General features: G+C 41.7%; 1 protein-coding gene across 8 annotated transcripts in view; it reads right to left on the bottom strand.

Annotated features, from left to right (window-relative positions):
• The window catches only part of TANC1 (tetratricopeptide repeat, ankyrin repeat and coiled-coil containing 1), a 245,833-nt gene that overhangs the window by 107,156 nt on the left and 118,880 nt on the right, over positions 1–19,797 (bottom strand). The window contains exon 3 of one of the 8 annotated variants that reach the window (XM_021074766.1): positions 1,413–1,598. The exons of the other annotated variants lie outside the window; for them this stretch is intronic. Within the exon in view, the coding sequence (XP_020930425.1) occupies positions 1,413–1,446 (34 nt within the window). The 5' untranslated portion in view covers positions 1,447–1,598. The remainder of the gene's footprint in view (positions 1–1,412; positions 1,599–19,797) is intronic. 8 annotated transcript variants of the gene reach the window in all.

Genomic DNA, 19,797 nt, shown 5'->3' with positions numbered 1-19,797 from the left:
CTGGACTGGTAATTTTAGTTCCTCTAAGGAACTAGGGAAGAAGCCCCAAAGCGGAAGGGGTTCTCCGGATATTCACACTTGCAGAAAGCAAGCCCTATCCTTCCAGAAACAGGGAGGCAGGGTCCTTGAGAACTTCCTTTCCCTGAGGGTTGAACACCAGTCATGTTTAAAGCATGGTCCCTAGACCAGCCCAGCAGCAACAGCATCACCTGGGGTCTTATTAGAAATGCAGGAGTTCCCATTGTGGCTCAGTACGTTAAGAACCCAATTAGTACCCATAGGATGAGGGTTCAATCCCTGGCCTCACTCAGTGGGTTAAGGATCTGATGTTGCTGTGAGCTGCAGTATAGGTGAAAGACGAGGCTTGGATCTGGAGTTGCTTTGGCTGTGGCGTAGGGCTGGCAGCTACACCTCTGATTCGACCTAGGGGAGCCTGGGAACTTCTGTATGCCCCAGGTATAGCCCTAAAGAGACAAAAAATAAAAAATAAAAGAAATGCAATTTCTCAGCCCTACCCCAGAGCACTGGCTACCTCTGAGATGCACTCAGGTTTGAAAACCAGGGGTTTAGCTATATAAGCCCCATCCATGCCCTGAGGCAGCTTATATTCAAGTATCTAGATTAGACAGAAAGAGCTCCCACTACCCAAGGCTAAGGGACTGGGGGGGGACAGCAGCCATAGAGGGAACAGGCAAGGTCTGACCTGGCCTGAGAATGAAGTGGGGCTGCCTGACTCCCAGAGGGAGTCCACAGAGGTAGAAGACAAGAGTGATCTGCTCTCCATTCCATAGAATAAAAGCAGTTGGAGGAAGAAAGCTGTACCCTCTTGTTGGCTTCCTTACAATACCACATACTCAAATATGTAGTAATTTCAAGAAGAAAAAGTTTCTTTTCTACTTTTAAAGTGAATTATATGTATTTGCGATAAACTACTAACTTTTAGGGAATCTCCTGATTTGGGAATGTTTTTCAAATATTCATTCAGTACAGCGGCTACTATGGAATTCTGTTCTAACCTCATTCTTTTTTTTTTTTTTTCTTTTTAGGGCCACACCTGCGGCACAGGGAAGTTCCTGGGCTAGGGGTTGAATCCGAGCTGCAGCTGCCAGCCTATGCCACAGCCACAGCAACAATGAATCCTTAACCCATGGAGTGAGGCCAGGAATCAAATCAAACCTGCATCCTCATGGAGATTATATACGGTCCTTAACCTGCTGAGGCATCTCATATTCAAGTACGTTGAATAGACAGAAAGAGCTGCCCACTGCCCAGGGCTAAGGGACTGGGTGGGAGAGGGAGAAGAAACTCCTAACCTCATCCACTCTTTCTGCTAAGGGCAGGAGATGATGTGTGGGGGAAGGGAAGGGGTGGGGAGAAAGACCGTGGGTCCCAGTCCATCCAGAGGTCCCCACCTGTTGGCAGGTGATCCATGACCTCCTGAACCATACAGGAGAGGGAAGGAGAAGAGCAGCCCTGTCCCAGCAGCTCTTCATTCTCCACAGATCCCAGGTCCGGATTTCTCCATCCTCCTCAAACAAAGCTCGGGTGAGTGCACCCGTGCACACCCCCTTCTTCCCCTCTGCAGGAATCCCTGGGTCCTGTGTCACAAAGATAATGGCATCAGAAGGAAACACCTGAAACTTTTCTCAGCTCCATCATCACACACAATTGCAATGGCGCTCATCCTGTCTCATCTGTGTAAAGTTAATCCTTCTACCTGTACTCAGGGTGCCAAGAACAAGGGCAAGAAAAGGTGAGAGAGATGCAAGACTCGACAATTTATATAGAGAAATCTCTCTAAGCATGCTCTGGATAGGAGACCTTATGAGTTTAATTAGGTAAGGTCAAAAGATTAGCCATGGATGTTAGTAACAACCTGACTAGTTTGCACTGAGGCCATTAAGAGACCCAGTTTGGACAATGAGGTACCACCACACACCTAGCAGAACAGATAAAATTTAGAAAAAAAAATGTTATAATTAAAAATTGCTCGTGAGCATGAAAATCATTGCCGGTGGGAATGCAAAATGGTACAACCACTTTAGAATGCAGTTGGTATTTTCATATAAAAGTAAACTTAATGCCTAACATATTACCAAGCAATTCCACAAGTAGGTACTGGCTCAAGGGGAATGAAAACATTTATTTACTCAAAAACCTGTATGCACATATTTATAGCATTTTACTCATAATCACCAAAAAAAACAAACAAACCCTGAAAAGCTATTCAAATATGCCTCAGCTGATGAATGGATAAACTACAGTATATCCACACAATAGATAATACTCAGCCATAAAAAGTAAAGGGATATTGATACCCATTACAACATGGATGAATTTCAAATGCATTATAACTTAGCGAAAGAAGCCAGGTTCAGGAGTTCCAGTTGTGGCTCAGTGGTAACAAACCTGACTAGTATCCATGAGGATGCAGGCTTAATCTCTAGACTTGCTCACTGGGTTAAGGATCCGGCATTGCTGAGCTGTTGGTAGCAGATGTGGATCGGATCTGGCATTGCTGTGGTGTGGCGGACATAGGCTGATGGCTATAGCTCTGATTAGACCCCAGCCTGGGAACTTCCATATGCTTCAGGTGTGGCCCGAAATAAAGAAGCCAGATTCAAAAGGCTATATAATGTACTTTTATATATATATATATATATGACATTCTGTAAAATGCAAACTGTAGGTCTAAAGAGCTATAGGTCAGTGGCTTCCAGGAAGTAGGGGTTGACTAAAAAGGGGAAAGATGAGGGAATGTTTGGGGATGAGAAAACTGTTCAGTGCCTGACTGCAGTGGTGTTATGTAACTTGATGTATTTGCCAGAACACATATTTTTTTTTAATATAATGATTTTTATTTTTTTCCATTATAGCTGGTTTACGGTGTTCAGTCAATTTTCCACTGTACAGCATGGTAACCCAGTTACACATACAAAACTTTCGTTGAAAAAGACACATGCACCCACATGTTCGTTGCAGCACTATTCACAATAGCCAAGACATGGAAACAACCCAAGTGTCCATGACAGATGATTGGATTAGGAAGATGTAGTATATATACACAATGGAATACTACTCAGCCATAAAAAAGAACAAAATAATGCCATTTGCAGCAACATGGATGGAACTAGAGACTCTCATACTAAGTGAAGTAAGTCAGAAGAATAATTTTATTCTATGTAAATAAAAAGAGTGAAAAAAAAATTAAATAAAAAAGATGTCCTCATTGAGGGCATCATTCTGTGCAGGGGAGTCACTACTGCATGAAACTTCCATCCTGGGTAAATATCTCTGACTCAAAGAGAGGCAAAAACAGCCAGCAGTCAGGCTCAGCATCTATCATCCATTCCAGCTCAGGAAGAGAGCCCTGATTTTTAACAGGTCACAGTTTTAAAAGTATCCAATATTTGGAAAGAAACAAAAGAGATCAGTCCCTTCGGTGAGGTACTGGGGGTTTATTTACATAAAGCTGACTCTACAGACTCTCATTCTATAGGTGTGTACTCGATGGACTTCCTGTTGACGTAACTATTTTACAGCTCTGCAAACTGCAAAAAACTGATAGCAACACCAATGAATTTTGTCTGGCACAGAACATAAATCTACATTCTTGTTTCAACTGGTAGGAACATCTTGCTTGTTCCTGACTTAATGAATGAGCTAAATAAAATTGTAGACACATGACCTTTTTATATTTGCATGTCCTATTTCTGCCTTTTTGAAAGTTATACTTTAGCAGCACAGCACATTAAATGAATAAGAGACTGCATTTTCTAGCCTCCTTGGCAGCCACTGAGAGGAAATCGAGTGTTGGGTGGGATTTCAAGAAAGACTCTTCAAAGGGAGCCAACAACCCCGCTGGGAGAGGCCCCTTTTTGCTCTTCTCTCTTTCTTCCTCTTGACAGAACTGTTGACATGCCAGCAGGTACTCTAACTCTCATGCTGAACCTTGAGGTGACCTTGTGGTAAGAGGGTGCAGTAAACTAATAATGGCTCTCAAAGGTATGTCCAGGACCTAATCCCTAGAACCTGTCTGTATGTTACTTCATTTGGAAAAATGGTCTGTGCGGCTGTGGCTAAGGATTTTGCAATGAAGGATTAGGATTGCCCAGGTGGGCCCACAGTACCATTCCAAGTATCCTTATAAAAGAAAGGCAGAGGGAGATGAGATCCCCACACACAAAGAAGGCCATGTGAGATGGGAATGGAATGATGCAGCCACACACCAAGGAATACTTAGAGCCATCAGGAGCCGGAAGAGCCAAGGAACAGATTGCCCCAGAGCTCCCAGAGTCGGTGCAGTTCTGCTGATACCTTTATTTCTCACTTTCCATCTCCAGAAGTGTGAGGGAATAAAATTCTGTTGTTGAGGGCCACTAAGTCTGTGTAACTTGTTTCAGCAGCTGCAGGAAACTAATACCGATGGTGAGCACCAAGCTAGGAGGCTGGTTCCCTGACCATACACTGAAGTCATCAAGACCCTGAGCCACCCACCTCTGGACTGTTAACTAGAGAGAAAAAGACATTCTTGTTTAAGCAATTAGATATTTAGTTTGTTTGTTTGGTTTTCAACAAGAAGCCAAACTTAATCCTAACCGTGATCTTGAATTACTGGCCCCAACCTCTCTTTACAGTTAGGATGAAGTTTGCCACCACTGGGCATAATGAGGGAATATGTCTAGTAGAAAAATTTTAATGTCTTAAAAATGTAGCATATCAGAGTATCTAACTTTGTGATTCCTATTTAAAATGGGTAATGTTTAAATAAATTTAAGTAAAATTTTTTAAATATATTTTTAATTTTTATTATTTTTAAATTGAAATATAGCTGATTTACAGTATCATGTTAGTTTCAGGCATATAGCATGGTAATTCAGGTTTCTTACAGATTATACTCCAATAAAGGTTATTATAATATATTGGGTATAATATAGGGATAGCTCATTATGGTTTTGATTTGCATTTCTCTAACAATTAGTGATGTTAAGCATCTTTTCATGTGCCTGTTTGCCATCTGAAAGTCTTCTTTGAAGAAATATCTATTCAGGTCTTCTGTCTCCCCTCTTTATCAGGGCTGCAACTGCAGCATATGGAAGTTCCCAGGCCAGGGATCAAACTGGAGCTACAGCTGCCAGCCTATGCCACAGCCACTGAAACACAGAATCCGAGCTGCATCTGTGACCTACACCAGAGCTCACAGCAATGCTGGATCCTTAACCCACTGAGCAGGGCCAGGGATCGAACCCGTGTCATCACGGATACTAGTTGTGTTCATTACCACTAAGCCACAATTGGAACACCCCCATTTTTTTATTGGGTTGTGGTTTTTTTTTTATATTGAGCTGTATGAGCTATTTTAAATGTATGGTTTTAAATTAGATTATAAACATAAGAAATGTAAGTTAAACTTAAAGGCTATGGAAAGCCATGTTTAAAATTATTAACTACAACACACTGAACTGTAATTTGAAATTCATATCATCTGTAGACAAAATGCTGCTCTCAGACATCAAAAAGCTCATTTTAAAAACAATGGCCCCTCCAGTGTATAGTCACTTAGTCTCTTACTTTCAAAATACTCCCTGGAAGGAATTCAGGAAGAAAGGAGGGAAGGAGAAAAAAAATACCCTTAACTTCAAGTCCAACATAATCTACCCACAGCCTCTAGCTGGCCAGCAAAGCTAGCCATCATTCATTTCTGGTCCCTCTGCTGAGTTCTAGAACCTTCCAGGTGCCACTGCAGTACTCACTGTCATCACTGTGTACTTGTCAGCATCCCCACAGAACTCACTCCTCCGTGTTCCTGGCACCTGTAAGAGGAGGCACTCTGCCCTGAGACACCATCTCTGAGGTCAGGAGCAGCCTGTAATCTTGCTGTGCGCAGCCAGAGGCCAATGTGTCAGGACACACACAAGTGGTCTCTAACAGCCCTGGAGAGCCATGGTGGGCTGGGCTTGTGAGCTTGAGGCAAACGTCCTTCTCTGACCTCTGCGGAGAGGAGCTCACACTTGAACACACGTGGTTCCCATTATCTGAAATACCTCTTGAAAACATCAGAAACCGAAGGGGACAGCAGCAAAGCGATATTTTGGGGGCTTTGCTGTTATCTCTTTCGAGTCGGAACAGGACAAATTACACTCACAGAGGACATAGGTGACCTGTGACATCACTGACAAGGAGCCAGATGAAGAGGCACAGGCAGAGCTCGTCTCCTCCCAACACATCTGCCATCGCCTGTAACAACCGAGACACTCACAACCCTCTCAGCACCAGCGTTCAACTTTCCACCAGTGCCTTGGGTGCAGGACATAGCAGAGGGGCCGGCTTCCACATTCGCTCAGTTGCAGTTCAGATTCTTACTGAATTTTCTTTATCTATCAAAGCCATGGCAATTTTACCTCACTCTCAAAAGCTGACCTAGATAAGCATTAAATTGAGAGTTCTTGGTGACACACGGACTTAATACAACAAAAAGAGTGACTGCTTGTTGATTTTCTTTAAAACCAACTCAGGCTGTCAGACTAATCTCCAGCTCAGCACTTGCTAACATTTAAATGATCCCACCAACTCTCTCACCTCTCCCCTTCTGAGGATGCACGGCCTACAGACGTAAACATTCCAGGAGGCAGAGAGCTGCTAATCCCCCACTAGCCCCTCATTCCCACATGTCACAGTGGGCACTCGCGGGAGTCCTGGCTACCTTCCACAAGGGCTTAAACTTCTGAAAACTTTTGGCCCAAGAAGAATGGGACAATTAAAACAAGTCCTCCACCTACCTACAGCCAAAGAGAAAAGCTCTAGAAGTTCTGGGTTTCAACCTGTTGCACTTTTATATCCAGCTATTAAACAACTGTGAATAATCAGAGTGAATAATCTAGAAGTTCTGGGTTTCAACCTGTTGCATTTTTATATCCAGCTATTAAACAACTGTGAATAATCAGAGTGAATAATCTAGAAGTTCTGGGTTTCAACCTGTTGCACTTTTATATCCAGCTATTAAACAACTGTGAATAATCAGAGTGAATAATCTAGAAGTTCTGGGTTTCAACCTGTTGCATTTTTATATCCAGCTATTAAACAACTGTGAATAATCAGAAAAAAGCTCACTTTAAGAAACACATTAGGGGTTCCCGTTGTGGCTCAGTGGTTAACAAATCCGACTAAGAACCATGAGGTTGTGAGTTCGATCCCTGGCCTTGCTCAGTGGGTTGGGGATTTGGCGTTGCTGTGAGCTGTGGTGTAGGTTGTAGATCCCCAGTTGCTGTGGCTGTGGCGCAGGCCGGCAGCTACAGCTCCGATTAGACCCCTAGCCTGGGAACCTCCACATGCCATGGGAGCGGCCCTAGAAGAGGCAAAAATACCAAAAAAAAAAAAAAAGAAAGAAAAGAAAAGAAAGAAAGAAAGAAAAAGAAACACATTAAAAGTTAACGGTATGCAAAAACAAAACAACTACTGGGAATTTTAACTTTAAAGTGTTCACTTTTTATGCAAACCCAGTCGTGTATAAAGGCAAAGTCAGAATGCAGCCTCTCTTTTAAGAACTTGACATTTTTTTTTTCTTAAAGTATTTTAGCTACTAGATAATAGGGTCAGGAGAGAGGCAGAATTCCTCAGAAATTGTTTCTAGGAAACAGCAATCCCTATGCACATACCACACGGTGGCGCCGCTTCAATGCTAATTTCAGACAAAATGCAGAAGAGTGTTTCTTCACCATGAAGATAGTAATGCTTGTACTCATGAGCAGTTAGGCGCAGGAGGTCCAGATTTTAATATCTAATGTCTCAGGTCACACACATATGGTTAACAATTTACATGGAGAAATTAAAATCCTACAGCCAGTCTGCCCCCATTTCAGGCTGGACCTAAGAGAACTGAGAACTGGGACATACTCACCCAGCAAAGGCTGGTCAGCGTCACTAAGAGCCAACAAGGTAACATGCAGGGCAACATGCAAGGTAACATGCAAGGGCCCATGGCAGGTGCCTCACAGTACAACACTTGAATGTCATCGACCTCTGAAGTTATACTGATACAAATAAGTGAGAAAGAAGAGAAGACTCTCCCAGGTAGAAAAATTCCAAATAATTTATGTGCATTCTCCACTCTCAAGGAGGAGAGCCTGACACCTCACCCTTCACGGTGGGCTGTGCATAGTGACCTCCCTCCAGAGAGTATGGAGAGGGACGTGGGATAGAGTGACTTCACTGTGGAGATACCTGGCAACTGTTACCTTGGCCAGGTGACCAAGTTAACAAAAACTGAGCTAAGTTATGTTGAAGTATCACATCCACATGATGCGCTATAAATAGTGCTTTATACCTCTGTGGTCTTCCTCCCCCAAACCCCTTAGCTTCAGTCTAATCATGTGAAGCATTGGACAGATTCCAAAAGAAGGGTGTCCTACAGAATGCTGGAACAGTAACCTCACAACGGCCAAGGTCATCAAAACCGAGGAAAGTCTGAGAAACTGCCACAGCCAACAGGAGCCTAAGGAGACATGACAAATAAACGCAATGCGGTATCCAGAATACGATCCTGAATATTAGGTTATAAACTGAAGAAAGAGGAAGCATAGACTTTGGTTAATAACAATGTATCAGTATGAGATCACTAGTTGTAACAATGTAGCATTCTGATGTACCATGTAAATTATAAAAGAAAATGGGTATGTGGTAGCATGTGCAAACTCTGAACTATCTTCACGACTTTTCTATAAATCTAAAACTGTTCTAAAATAAACTTTTAAAAAATATGCATTTTTATTTAAGGCTAAATGGTAACTCACGTAGCCTTCACACACAGGAGATTGCCTTTAGCTTCTGTATTAAGGAATTTAGGCTGTGTTCCCAACAATCCCTTGATATCTGCCACAGAAGAAGAGGGTCCTTACAGGCTGAAGGTGTTCCATGTGATGTACTCAGCAACCAGGCCTTTAAAGAGGTAATTAAGTTAAAAACGAGGCCATAGAAGTGGACCCTAATCCAGTCTGAGTGGTGCCCTTCGAGAGGAAATTTGGTCAAAGAGATCCCAGGGATGCAGAGACAGAGGAAAGACACAGGGGGAAGGTGGCCATCTGGAAGCCAAGGACAGAGGCTGCAGGAGAAAGAAACTAAACATGTCAGCACCTTGATCTTGGCCTTCCAGCCTCCAGACCCATGAGAAAATGAATTTCTGTTGTTTCAGCCACCTACTCTATCATACTTTGCCATGGCAGCCCTGGCAAACAAGTACAAAGGTGAAGCAGAAGAGTGCTGCTTCACTGAAGGTCGTGTGAAGGACAGCAGTGGGAATGCAGAGCTTGACGGCTTCTGTGCAATGTGTACCTTTTGAGGGGGATCTGACTGAAGGCTAATGTTCTGGACAACAACTAAAGTGACGTGGAGATGCCTCAGCTTTGGAATCAGGTGCAATGAAGTTCAAATCCCAGTCAGTCACTAAGTTGCAGTGTAACCTCCAGGCAAGTTGTCTAAACTCTTGAGTCTCTCCATCAACTATAAGTGGGACTAATGCCTACATTAAGGGTTAAAAACCTTTACAAAGGGTCAATATGTGGTAAGTACTGAATAAATACTAACTTTGCATTCACCTTGTCCTTTCCCTCCAAGGTAAAAGTTTGGTTGGCAAACTTTTGGTCTAGGAGTTAAATCTGATCCCTTGCACATTTTTGTAAATAAAATGTTAGTGGAACATGGCCTTGACCACTCATGTATGAACTGTCTATGGCTGAGATGTGCTAGAGTGAGAGGTGAGTGGTTACAACAACCCAGTCCATATGGCCCTCAAAGCCTAAAATGTTTACAATCTGGCCTTTAACAGAGTTTGTTTATTGTGCTCCATGGTCAATTACCCTATTTCCAGAAGCTGACAGACACCATCATTCCTTAACACACTCGAACTTCCCAGCATCTGCCTAAGATGCCATGTCTTGAGATCCTTCCTCCTCCCAGAAAGCCAGCGAGGCGAGTGCAGCCCTGCACTTCCGACTCCCTGGTGTTTTCACAAGCAAGGCTCTCTGCAGAGCATGCGAGGTTTAAGATACTCAAAGTTGGAATTCCCACTGTGGCTCAGTGGACACAAACCTGATTAATATCCATGAGGACGCAGGTTTGATCCCTGGCCTCACTCAGTGGGTTAAGGATCTGACGTTACCACGAACTGTGTGGTGCAGGTCACACATGCAGCTCAGATCCCGCATTGCTATGGCTCTGGCATAGGCCAGTAGTTACAGCTCCCATCTGACCCCTAGCCTGGGAACCTCCATATGCCATAGGTGCAGCCCTAAAAAGAAAAAGAAAAAAAAAAAAAAAGGTCAAAAGAGTAAGACCCTACTGCCAGAAAAATCAAATCCTCCCTGGCCTCCCTGGATTTCCATCCTGGCCTCAAAGACCTCCTGCCCTGCGAGGCCTTGTAAGACTGCAAGGCAGTCTTTCCAGGCAACTCAACCCCTGTCTGCCCTGTAACCCATAACTCATGCTTTAAGAACACCCTCCAGTGTCACCCACACTTGGAAACTTAACAGCTCCACCAAAACGATTCCCACTCTTCTCTCTGCGGTCACAACACTTTGCAGACACCACAATGTCTTAAAAGTTGTTGCCTCTCTCACTAAGCTGGAAGGCTCCCAAAGCTTGGGGCCATTTATTTACTTTTATATCTACCTCACTTCTAGCCCAGAGCCCAATAAGCTTGTATAAAACAAATGTTCATAGAGCCTCATTAAATCACTGAGTGAAAAGAAGATGCAAGTAACTAAGAGTTACTTCTGAGGTCATTTGGAAAAATAAATGTTACCACCTAAAAAGTCCTACCCACCTACAGTGTGCTCTTAGGAAGGAAGCTCAGGAAAATCTCTTGCCAACTTAGCTGCTGGCAAGTCCAGAGAGCTGGGAGAAGGAACCCGTGAAAGAATTAGTGCATAAAAAGGTACTCTTTTTAAGAGCTAAAGGGCACACAAATGAAGACTTCTCCAGTTTGAAAGGAAGAAACGGGGAAGTGAACCCCCAAAATAAAATGCAAATAATGAAAAGGTGCCCAAATGCAAATAAAAATGTACTTCTCTTAAGCAGTCTGCTAGAACGTTCCTTTCTCATTTCAGGGACAATACATGGGACTCACCACATCTTTATTTTACCCTTTATGTGTATCATGAAGAAATCCACGAGCAAGATTGCAAGTAAGTCATGGTGACTGGTGACTGGCAGGTATCAAGCTACAAATTTTTTCTCCCTTAAAAGGACCTGTTATTCCTCAGTTGCTTACTAAATCACCAGAAACTTAAGAAAAATATACAGTAAAACCTAACGTCAAGTAAATATCAAGTGCTTGGAGCCTGTTTAACGTGTATTTCCTCGAGCTGGCCTGTGACATCATTTCTTCCTGACAGAGAGCCTTGTAGGGCTCAGGGGGCTGTTCTGTGGCTCTTTTACAGCCAGGCAGCAGCAAACCTTCCCTCCAGACAACACACAGATGCTGGGTGGTTTCCCAACTCTCACCCCCAACATCTTCAGCATGAGTTTGCTTCCTTGGGAACTGCTTTCCACACTTCTCCAAAAGTTGCTTACTTGCATTCTTACAGGTTGATCTTTATCACTTTTGATAAGAGCTACACTAGGATCAAGAATAAACAAACAAGGCATTTGGTCAGGAGTCACACAGATGACAGAGATAAAAACCAGGGAGATATCTGAGGAGACCCTTCCACAGAAGCCATGGAGGGGTCTAGGTCCTCCAGAAAGCCATGCCCAGAATTAACCAACCCAAACCCCACCCCCCAACATGAGAACTGGACCTTAGAGGGCCCCGCACTAAAGCAGTGGAGACTTCCTTGCTGTCTGCAGAGAAACAGACTAAAGGCAACAAGGATGAAGTTTGAGTGAGGCCAACAAAGGAGGAAAGGGGCAAATTACCAGCTCTCAGTAGTCAGGGGCAGCAGAAGCATTTCTTAAGAGTGTTTTAGGAGCCATGCATTTGCCAAACATTCCCCCCACCCTCTCAAAGTTCAATATGGTAGATAATTTACTCTCATTCTCGAATGAGGAAACCAAGAACCAGAGAAGTTGTGAAATAACCTCCAAAGACACAGAGCTACTGAGAACAGGCATGCAGGATGTGAACCCAAGTTTGTCCATCTTTTGGGGCCAGAAACTTCCCGCCACACTATATAGCTTGGGTAGAATTTTTCCACCTAGAAGGCAGCGAGGGAAAAGGGAGAGTGTACAAAAAGTTCCAGCGTATCTAATGCGGAATAGATCTGCTTAAACCTGACAATCTCTAAAAACAATCAAATAAATCACACACTTTGCAAATATTTTGCATGCATATACTCTTATTTTAATGTGTGTGTGTGTATATACATATGTATATATGAGTACATATACAAATTCATTCAAGGCTTAGAGTACACATGTCTGGCTCCAACAGAAACTATAAAACTGAAAAACGTTGTAAATAATTTTGTTAAAGTAAACTATTTTTAATAAAGGAAACCTCTACTGAATTCTGGCTAAAGAACTTGAAGTCAACAATCATTCTTTCACTGACACAATAGGAGAGTCTTAGCCTGTAAAGCCTCACCCCAAGAACCTCTAATTTCCATATCAAATATTAACAGTTGACTCTATGATGTGTACAACAGGCATATATTTTCTTTTGATTACTGAGGACTGTCAATGTCCAGAGTCCCTGTCAAACATCAAAATGGCTAAGACAGAAGTGTCCATAGCACTTCCTGCATCCTCAGATGACACTGCCCCTCACTGTCACAGTGGAGTTGTAGCCTGAGCAGTTACCTCACTCGCATTCAACTACATGTGCTCTACAAGAAGGGGGATGATTCTGCAGGTTGAGAGACACATATCTGCTGCTCCCTCAGCCACTCTCAGTGCCCTCCACATGCTTCTCGCATGGTGGGATTCTAGTAGTGTATTAGGTGCATAGCTCTGGTACAATGCAGTCCTAAATACAACCTATCTACTTCCTCTGGTGCTCATCCAAAAAGCCCAACAATCTGTGTGTCAATGGCAGGAGAAAAATGATGGTACCAACCAAAGGATTTGTCTGCATGTGATGTTTGAGCAATTTAAGGGATGTTCAAGGGTAATCTGAGGCAAAGGTTTCTGCCTTATGTTCTGACTTGTCTTTTACCTGCAAGAGGAGCAACTCTGTAACAACCCTGTTCTCATACTTAGCTTCAGACAATAAGTAGCTGTCTGCTCAGCCTCCATGGGATTTTTGCTCTCACTGCCTGTGAAAACATGTGGATCATTTGGGAACATTTACTCTCTATCAGCTAAATGAACCACTATCATTTCCATGAAGATTTCACAGATTGTTGAGGCAGGGCACCACCAGAAATCCCATCTTTTTGTTTTACCTACAAATGTCTCTTTTCTATTAAGAAGAGAACCACTGCTTCCTTAAACCTTTGCTAGTTTCTTAAACCTTTGCTAGTTTCCTTAAACCTTTGCTAGTTTCTTCACTAGTTCTAAGTGCTGGCTTCCTTTACAGAGAAATTTTACAGACATGATTTTAATTACTTCATCTAAATCATGCGCAAACCAAAAGAAGATGAATAACCAAGCAGTTGATGGCAGAGCTAGAATGGAATACAGACAGTTGGTCAGTCACTGCACTATGCTGCTTTCATGTCCTATTCACAGGGAACAAACCCTACTGCACATCAAGCGGACATACGCTTGCCAGAAAGCATACAATCTGAGGGTGAAATCCCACTGGGAAGCATCTGGCTGAGGATGGGGAATCACAGGCACACTGTGAGAATCCATTCATGTCCACTGAGTCAGATGAAGGAAGCTGAAGATGGGCTCCACAGCCAAAAGTTACACTGAAATACCAAGCACCAGAGGAGAGACTGGGTATCAGGCCCTATGCTTCACAGTCTACACTTCAATTTCACTTATCCTATGAGAGAAGTACCATTATTACCCATCGCACAGATGAAGAAACACCTATAACTTAATGAAGCACATCTAGAGGGAAGTGAATACAGTTCCAATATGACCAAGACTGGGGCAGATGGAGACTTGCATTTATGAGGACCATGAACAACTTTTTAGTCAAAACTGGAGACTCACAAGTCCCTAGGGTGGATAACTTATTCTCCAAGTCTTTTCCAAAAGTGAGTTCAATCTGACTAGGCCTATCCTATTAAAGAAATTAAATCAACCATTAATTCCTTTCCTAAACAGAACCAAGCACAGATAGGTTCACTGATAAATTCTACTAAACATTTAAGGAAGAAGTTATATCAATTTGCTACAATTTCTTTCAGAGGATAGAAGCAGAAGGAGTTCTTCCTAACCCCTTCTATGAAGCCAGCATTACTCTAATACCAAAACCAGACAAGGACATTATAAGAAACCTAAAGAACAATCTTTCTCATGAGCACAGATGCAAAAATCCTCAACAAAATACTGGCAAATTGAATCTAAGAATGTATAAAAAGAATTACACATTACAATCAAATGGGATTTATCTCAGGAATGCAAGGCTGGTTCAACAATAGGAAACCAATTAATGTAATCCATCACATTAATAGGCTAAAAAGAAAAGTCACATGGTCATTTCAATAGATGCAGAATATGTATCTGAAAAAATCTAACAACCATTCTTTTTTAAAAATATTTTTATTAAAGTATAGTTGATTTACAATGTTGTGCCTACTTTTGCTATCCGGCAAAGTGACCCAGTCATACATATATATGCATTCCCTTTCTTATATTATCTTCCATCATGGTCTATCCCAAGAGATTAGATATAGTTGCCTGTGTCATACAGGAAGACCTCATTGCTTATCCATTCTAAATGTATCAGTTTGCATCTATTAACCCCAAAGCTCCATCCCTCTCCCTCTCCCCACCCCCTTGATAAGCACAAGTCTGTTCCCTACGTCTGCAAGTCTGTTTCTGTTTTGTAGATAGGTTCCTTTGTGCCATATTTTAGTTTCCACATGTAAGTGATATCATATGGCATTTGTCTTTCTCCTTCTGACTTATTTCACTTAATTTGATAATCTCTAGTTGCAACCTCGTTGCTATGAATGGCATCACTTCATGTTTTTCTAGCCCTCATTCTTTTTTTTATATTAATTAACCTACTTATAAATAAATATTAGCTCCTACCAGATTCTAGAAACTTTGAGAATCCCAAAATGGAGACAACCTAATCTCTGCCATACAGAGGTTCAAGGAACACATAACTATGGTGTATATATAGTATATGCATAACTACATACATACATAGGTATGTTAATGTCTAACAACTATTCTTGATACTCAGAAAACTAGAAACAGAGGGGAATTTCCTCAACTTGATAAAGAGTATCTATAAAAACTCTAAGCTAATACCATATTTAATGGTGGAAACAAAAAGCTTTCCCGCCGAGATCAGGAACAAGGCAAGGATGTTCCCTCTTTCCACTCCTTTTCAACATTGTACTAGAAGTCCTAGCTAATGCAATAAGGCAAGAAAAGGAAATAAAAGATATACAAGTTGAGAAGGAAGAAATTAAACTGTCTTTGTTCACAGATGACATGACCATGTATGTAGAAAATCTGAGAGAACTAACCAAAAAACTCCAGGAACAAGGGGTTATAGCAAGGGTCTAAGATACAAGGTTAATGCACATAAGTCAATTTTCTAGATGCCAGCAATGAACAAGTGGTATCTGATATTAAAAACAGATACCATTCACATTAGCATCCCCCAAAATGAAATGCTTAGGTATAAATAACAAAATAGATATAAAATATATGTGACAAAAACTGCAAAATGCAGAAGGAAGAAATTAAAGAACTAATAAAATGGTCCATGTTCATGGATGAGAAGATTCAATGCTGTCAAGATGTCAGTTGTTTCCAACTTGATTGATAGATTTAATATAATCTCAATCAAAATTTCAGCAAGCTGTTTTGTGGATATGACAAATTGATTCTAAAGTTTATATGGAGAGGCAAAAGACCCAGAACAGTCAATATAACATTTAAGGAGAAGAAGAAAGTTGGAGAACTGACACAACCAGACTTCAAGACTTACTGTAAAACTAAAGTAATCAAGACAGTGTGGCAATGGCAAAGAGACAACAGATCAATGGAATATGACAGAAAACCCAGAAACAGCCAAATGATCTCTTACTAAGAAGCAAAATCTTTTCAACAAATGGTGCTGGAATAACTGGACAACAACATGTTTAAAAAAATGAATCTAGAAACAAACTTCAGGCCCATCGCAACAATTAATTCAAAATGGATCACAGACCTTAAGCAAAACTATAAAACTTCCAGAAAGTAAAACAGGAGAAAATCTAGATGACCTTGGGTATGGCAAGGGCGTTTTATACAACACCAAAGGCATGATTCATGGGAGAAATCAGTGATAAGTGAACATCATTAAAACTAAAAACTTCTACTCGGAGAAAGAATGTTAAAGTCACAGACAAGGAAGAAACTTTTGCAAAAGATATATCTGGTAAAGGACTGTTATCCAAAATATACAAAGAACTCTTAAAATGCAACAATAGGAAAACAATTTGGTTTTTAAAATGGATCAGATCTTGACACCTCACCAGAGAAGCTATACAGATGCCAAATAAGCAAAGAAAAAGATGCTCCACAATGTATGTCATCAGGGAAATGCCAACTGAAACAACAGGACACTACCACAAACCTACTAGAAAGGCCAAAATCCAAAACACTGACAACACCAAATGCTAGCTAGCAAGGATGTGAAGCAACAGAAACTCTCACTCATTGCTTGTGGGAATGCAAAATGGCTTCAGAAGACAGTTCGTTTCCTACAAAAGTAAATACTCACATATGATCCAGCAGTTATCCTCTTTGGTATCTACCTAAAGGTGCTGAAAACTTACATCCACCACAAACCCTGCAAACAGATGTTTGTAGTAGCTTTACTCATAATTGCCACAACCTTGAAACAACCAAGATGTCCTTCAGTAGGTGAATAGATGAATAAACTGTGGCACATCCAGACAATGGAATATTATTCAGCACTAAAAAAGGATGACTATCAAGCCATAAAAAGACATAGAGGATTCTTAAATGCCTATTACTAATAGAAAAAGTCAATCTGAAAAGTATACAAACTATGTAATTTCAACAATATTACATCCTGGAAAAGATAAAATGGTGTAGACAGTAAAAAGATGAGCAGCTGCCAGGGATCCGAGGTAGGATGGGGAAGGAGAGAAGGATAATGAGGCAAAGTACAGAGGGTTTTTAGGGCAGTGAACATACTCTGTATGATAGCACAATGAGGGAACCCTATCATTGTACATTTGTTCAAACTCAGAGAATGTCTAACCCCATACTGTAAATTTTGGACTTTGGGTGATAAAGATGAGTCAATGCACAGCTATTGATCATAACAAGTATTCCTTCTGGTGGGAGATACTGACAATGAGGGAGACCATGAATGTGTGGGATAGGGGTAAACAGAAAATTTCTGTACCTTCCATTTAATTTTGCAGTGAACCTACAAGTGCTCTTAAATAAATTTTATTTTTTTAAGAAGTTCTATGTAGGAAAATAATAAAAATAAAAATAAATTTAAGGAGAGAGGATTAATATGGCAGAATATAAGGACAGGAGCTCAACTTCTCTCCTAAAAACAACAAAATTCACAACTAAAGGCTGAGCAATCTCCACCCAAATGGACTGGAAACCTTCAAAAAGATAACCTACTCCAGAAGAAAAAGAGGAGGCCACATCAAGAAGTAGGAGGAGTGATTTCATGATATAAACAACCCCATACCTCCAGGGTAGGAAGCTCCACAGACTGAAAACTAACTGGTTCACAGAGACTCACCTACAGGAGTGAGAGCTCTGAGCCCCACATCAAACCCTCATGTGCGGGAATCTGGCACTGGGGGAAAGAGCCCCTGGAGCATGTGGCATTGAAGGCCAGTGGGGCTTGTGCACAGGAGCTCCACGGGACTGGGGGAAATGGAGACCCCATTCTTAAAAGGTGCACACGGACTTTCACGTGCACTGGGTCCCAGGGCAGAGGGAGGTCTCCATAGGAATCTGGATCAAACCTCACTGCAGTTCTTGGAAGACATCCTGGGAAAACAGGGGTGAATGTGACTTGTTGTGAGGGAAGGACAACGAAAGCAAAGCTCTCGGGAATATTCAACAGTGTGCCTTTCTCTGGAGGTGGACATTTTTGGAAAATCTGGCCCCACCCATCAGTGCTGAGAAGCCCCAGGACAAACAACAATCCAGATGGGATCACAGCCCCACCCATCAGTAAACAGGCTACCTAAAGACCCCTCAGGCACACAGCTGCCTCTAATCCCATCCAGAGACTAAGCCCCACCCACCAGAGGGATAGGAATCAGTTCCACCTACCAGTGGGCAGGCTTCAGTCCCTCCCATCAGGAAGCCTACAGCAAGCTCCCATACCCACTTCAGCCACAAGGGGGGCAGACACCAGAAGGAAGAGAGGCTACAACCCTATTCTCTGTAAAAAGGTCACCACACCAAAAACTTATAAAAATGAAAAGTCAGAGAACTATAACTCAGATGAGGGAGAAAGGAAAAATTCCAGAAAAGTGGCTAAGTGATCAGGAGGTGCTCAGCCTCCAGGAAAAAGACTTTAGACTGTTGGTGCTGCAGATGATGCAAGACACTGGAAATAAACTGAAGGCAAAGAAGGATAACTTACAGGAAACACTGAGCAAAGAGATCCAAGATATAAAACTTAAGCAAGAAGAGATGCAAAATGCAGTAACTGAAATAAAAAACTCATTAGAAGCAGCTAACAGCAGAATACAGGAGGCAGAAAAACGAATAAGTGAGGTGGAGGACAGATTTGTGGAAATCATGGATGCAGAACAGAAAAGAGAAAAAACACTGAAAAGAAATGGAGAGTCTCAGAGAACTCTGGGACAATGTTAAATGCACCAACATATGTATTATAGGGGTGCCAGAAGGAGAAGAGAGAGAGAAGGGGACAGAAAAAAATATTCCAAGAGATAATAGCCGAAAACTTCCCTCACATGGGAAAGGAACCACTCACTCAAATCCAGGAAGCCCAATGAGTACCATATAAAATAAACCCAAGGAGGAGCACCCCGAGACACATATTAATCAAACTAACCAAAATTAAAGACAAAGAGAAAAATCTTGAAAGCAGCTAGGGAAAAGAAACAAGTAACATACAAGGGAACCCCAATAAGGTTATTGGCAGATTTCTCAGCAGAAACTCTGCAGGCCAGAAGGGAGTGGCATGATATACTTAACATGATGAAAGGAAAAAACCTCCAACCAAGATGACTTTAACAGCAAGGCTCTCATTCAGATTTAAAGGCGAAATCAAAACCTTCACAGAGACGCAAAAGCTGAGAAAATTCAGCAACACTAAACCAGCCTTACAACAAATATTAAAGGAACTTCTCTAGGCAGAAAAGAAAAGGCCACAACTGGAAACAAAAATACCACAAATGACAAGGCTCACCAGTAAAGGTATATATACAGTAAAGATACGAAATCATCCATGCACAATTATACCACCAAAATCAGAAATCGTGAGAAGAGGAGGGTACAAATGCAGGACACTGAAGATGAACTTGCAATTAAGAGAACAACTTAAAACAATCTCATATACATATAGACTCATATCAAAACTTCAGAATAACCTGCAAACCAAAAATCTACAATGATACACAAACAAGGAATCTCTGGAGAAGAAATATATCTCATAGTAAATAAGTGCATAGTCCACTATGAAGGGAGTCATTTGACATCATTCTTGGAATG

This window comes from Sus scrofa, chromosome 15, assembly GCF_000003025.6.
Source record: "Sus scrofa isolate TJ Tabasco breed Duroc chromosome 15, Sscrofa11.1, whole genome shotgun sequence".
NCBI classification, from domain to species: Eukaryota; Metazoa; Chordata; class Mammalia; order Artiodactyla; family Suidae; genus Sus; species Sus scrofa.
The sequence above is the reverse complement of the archived record's forward strand: the minus strand, read 5'-3'. Positions and strand labels throughout refer to the sequence as shown.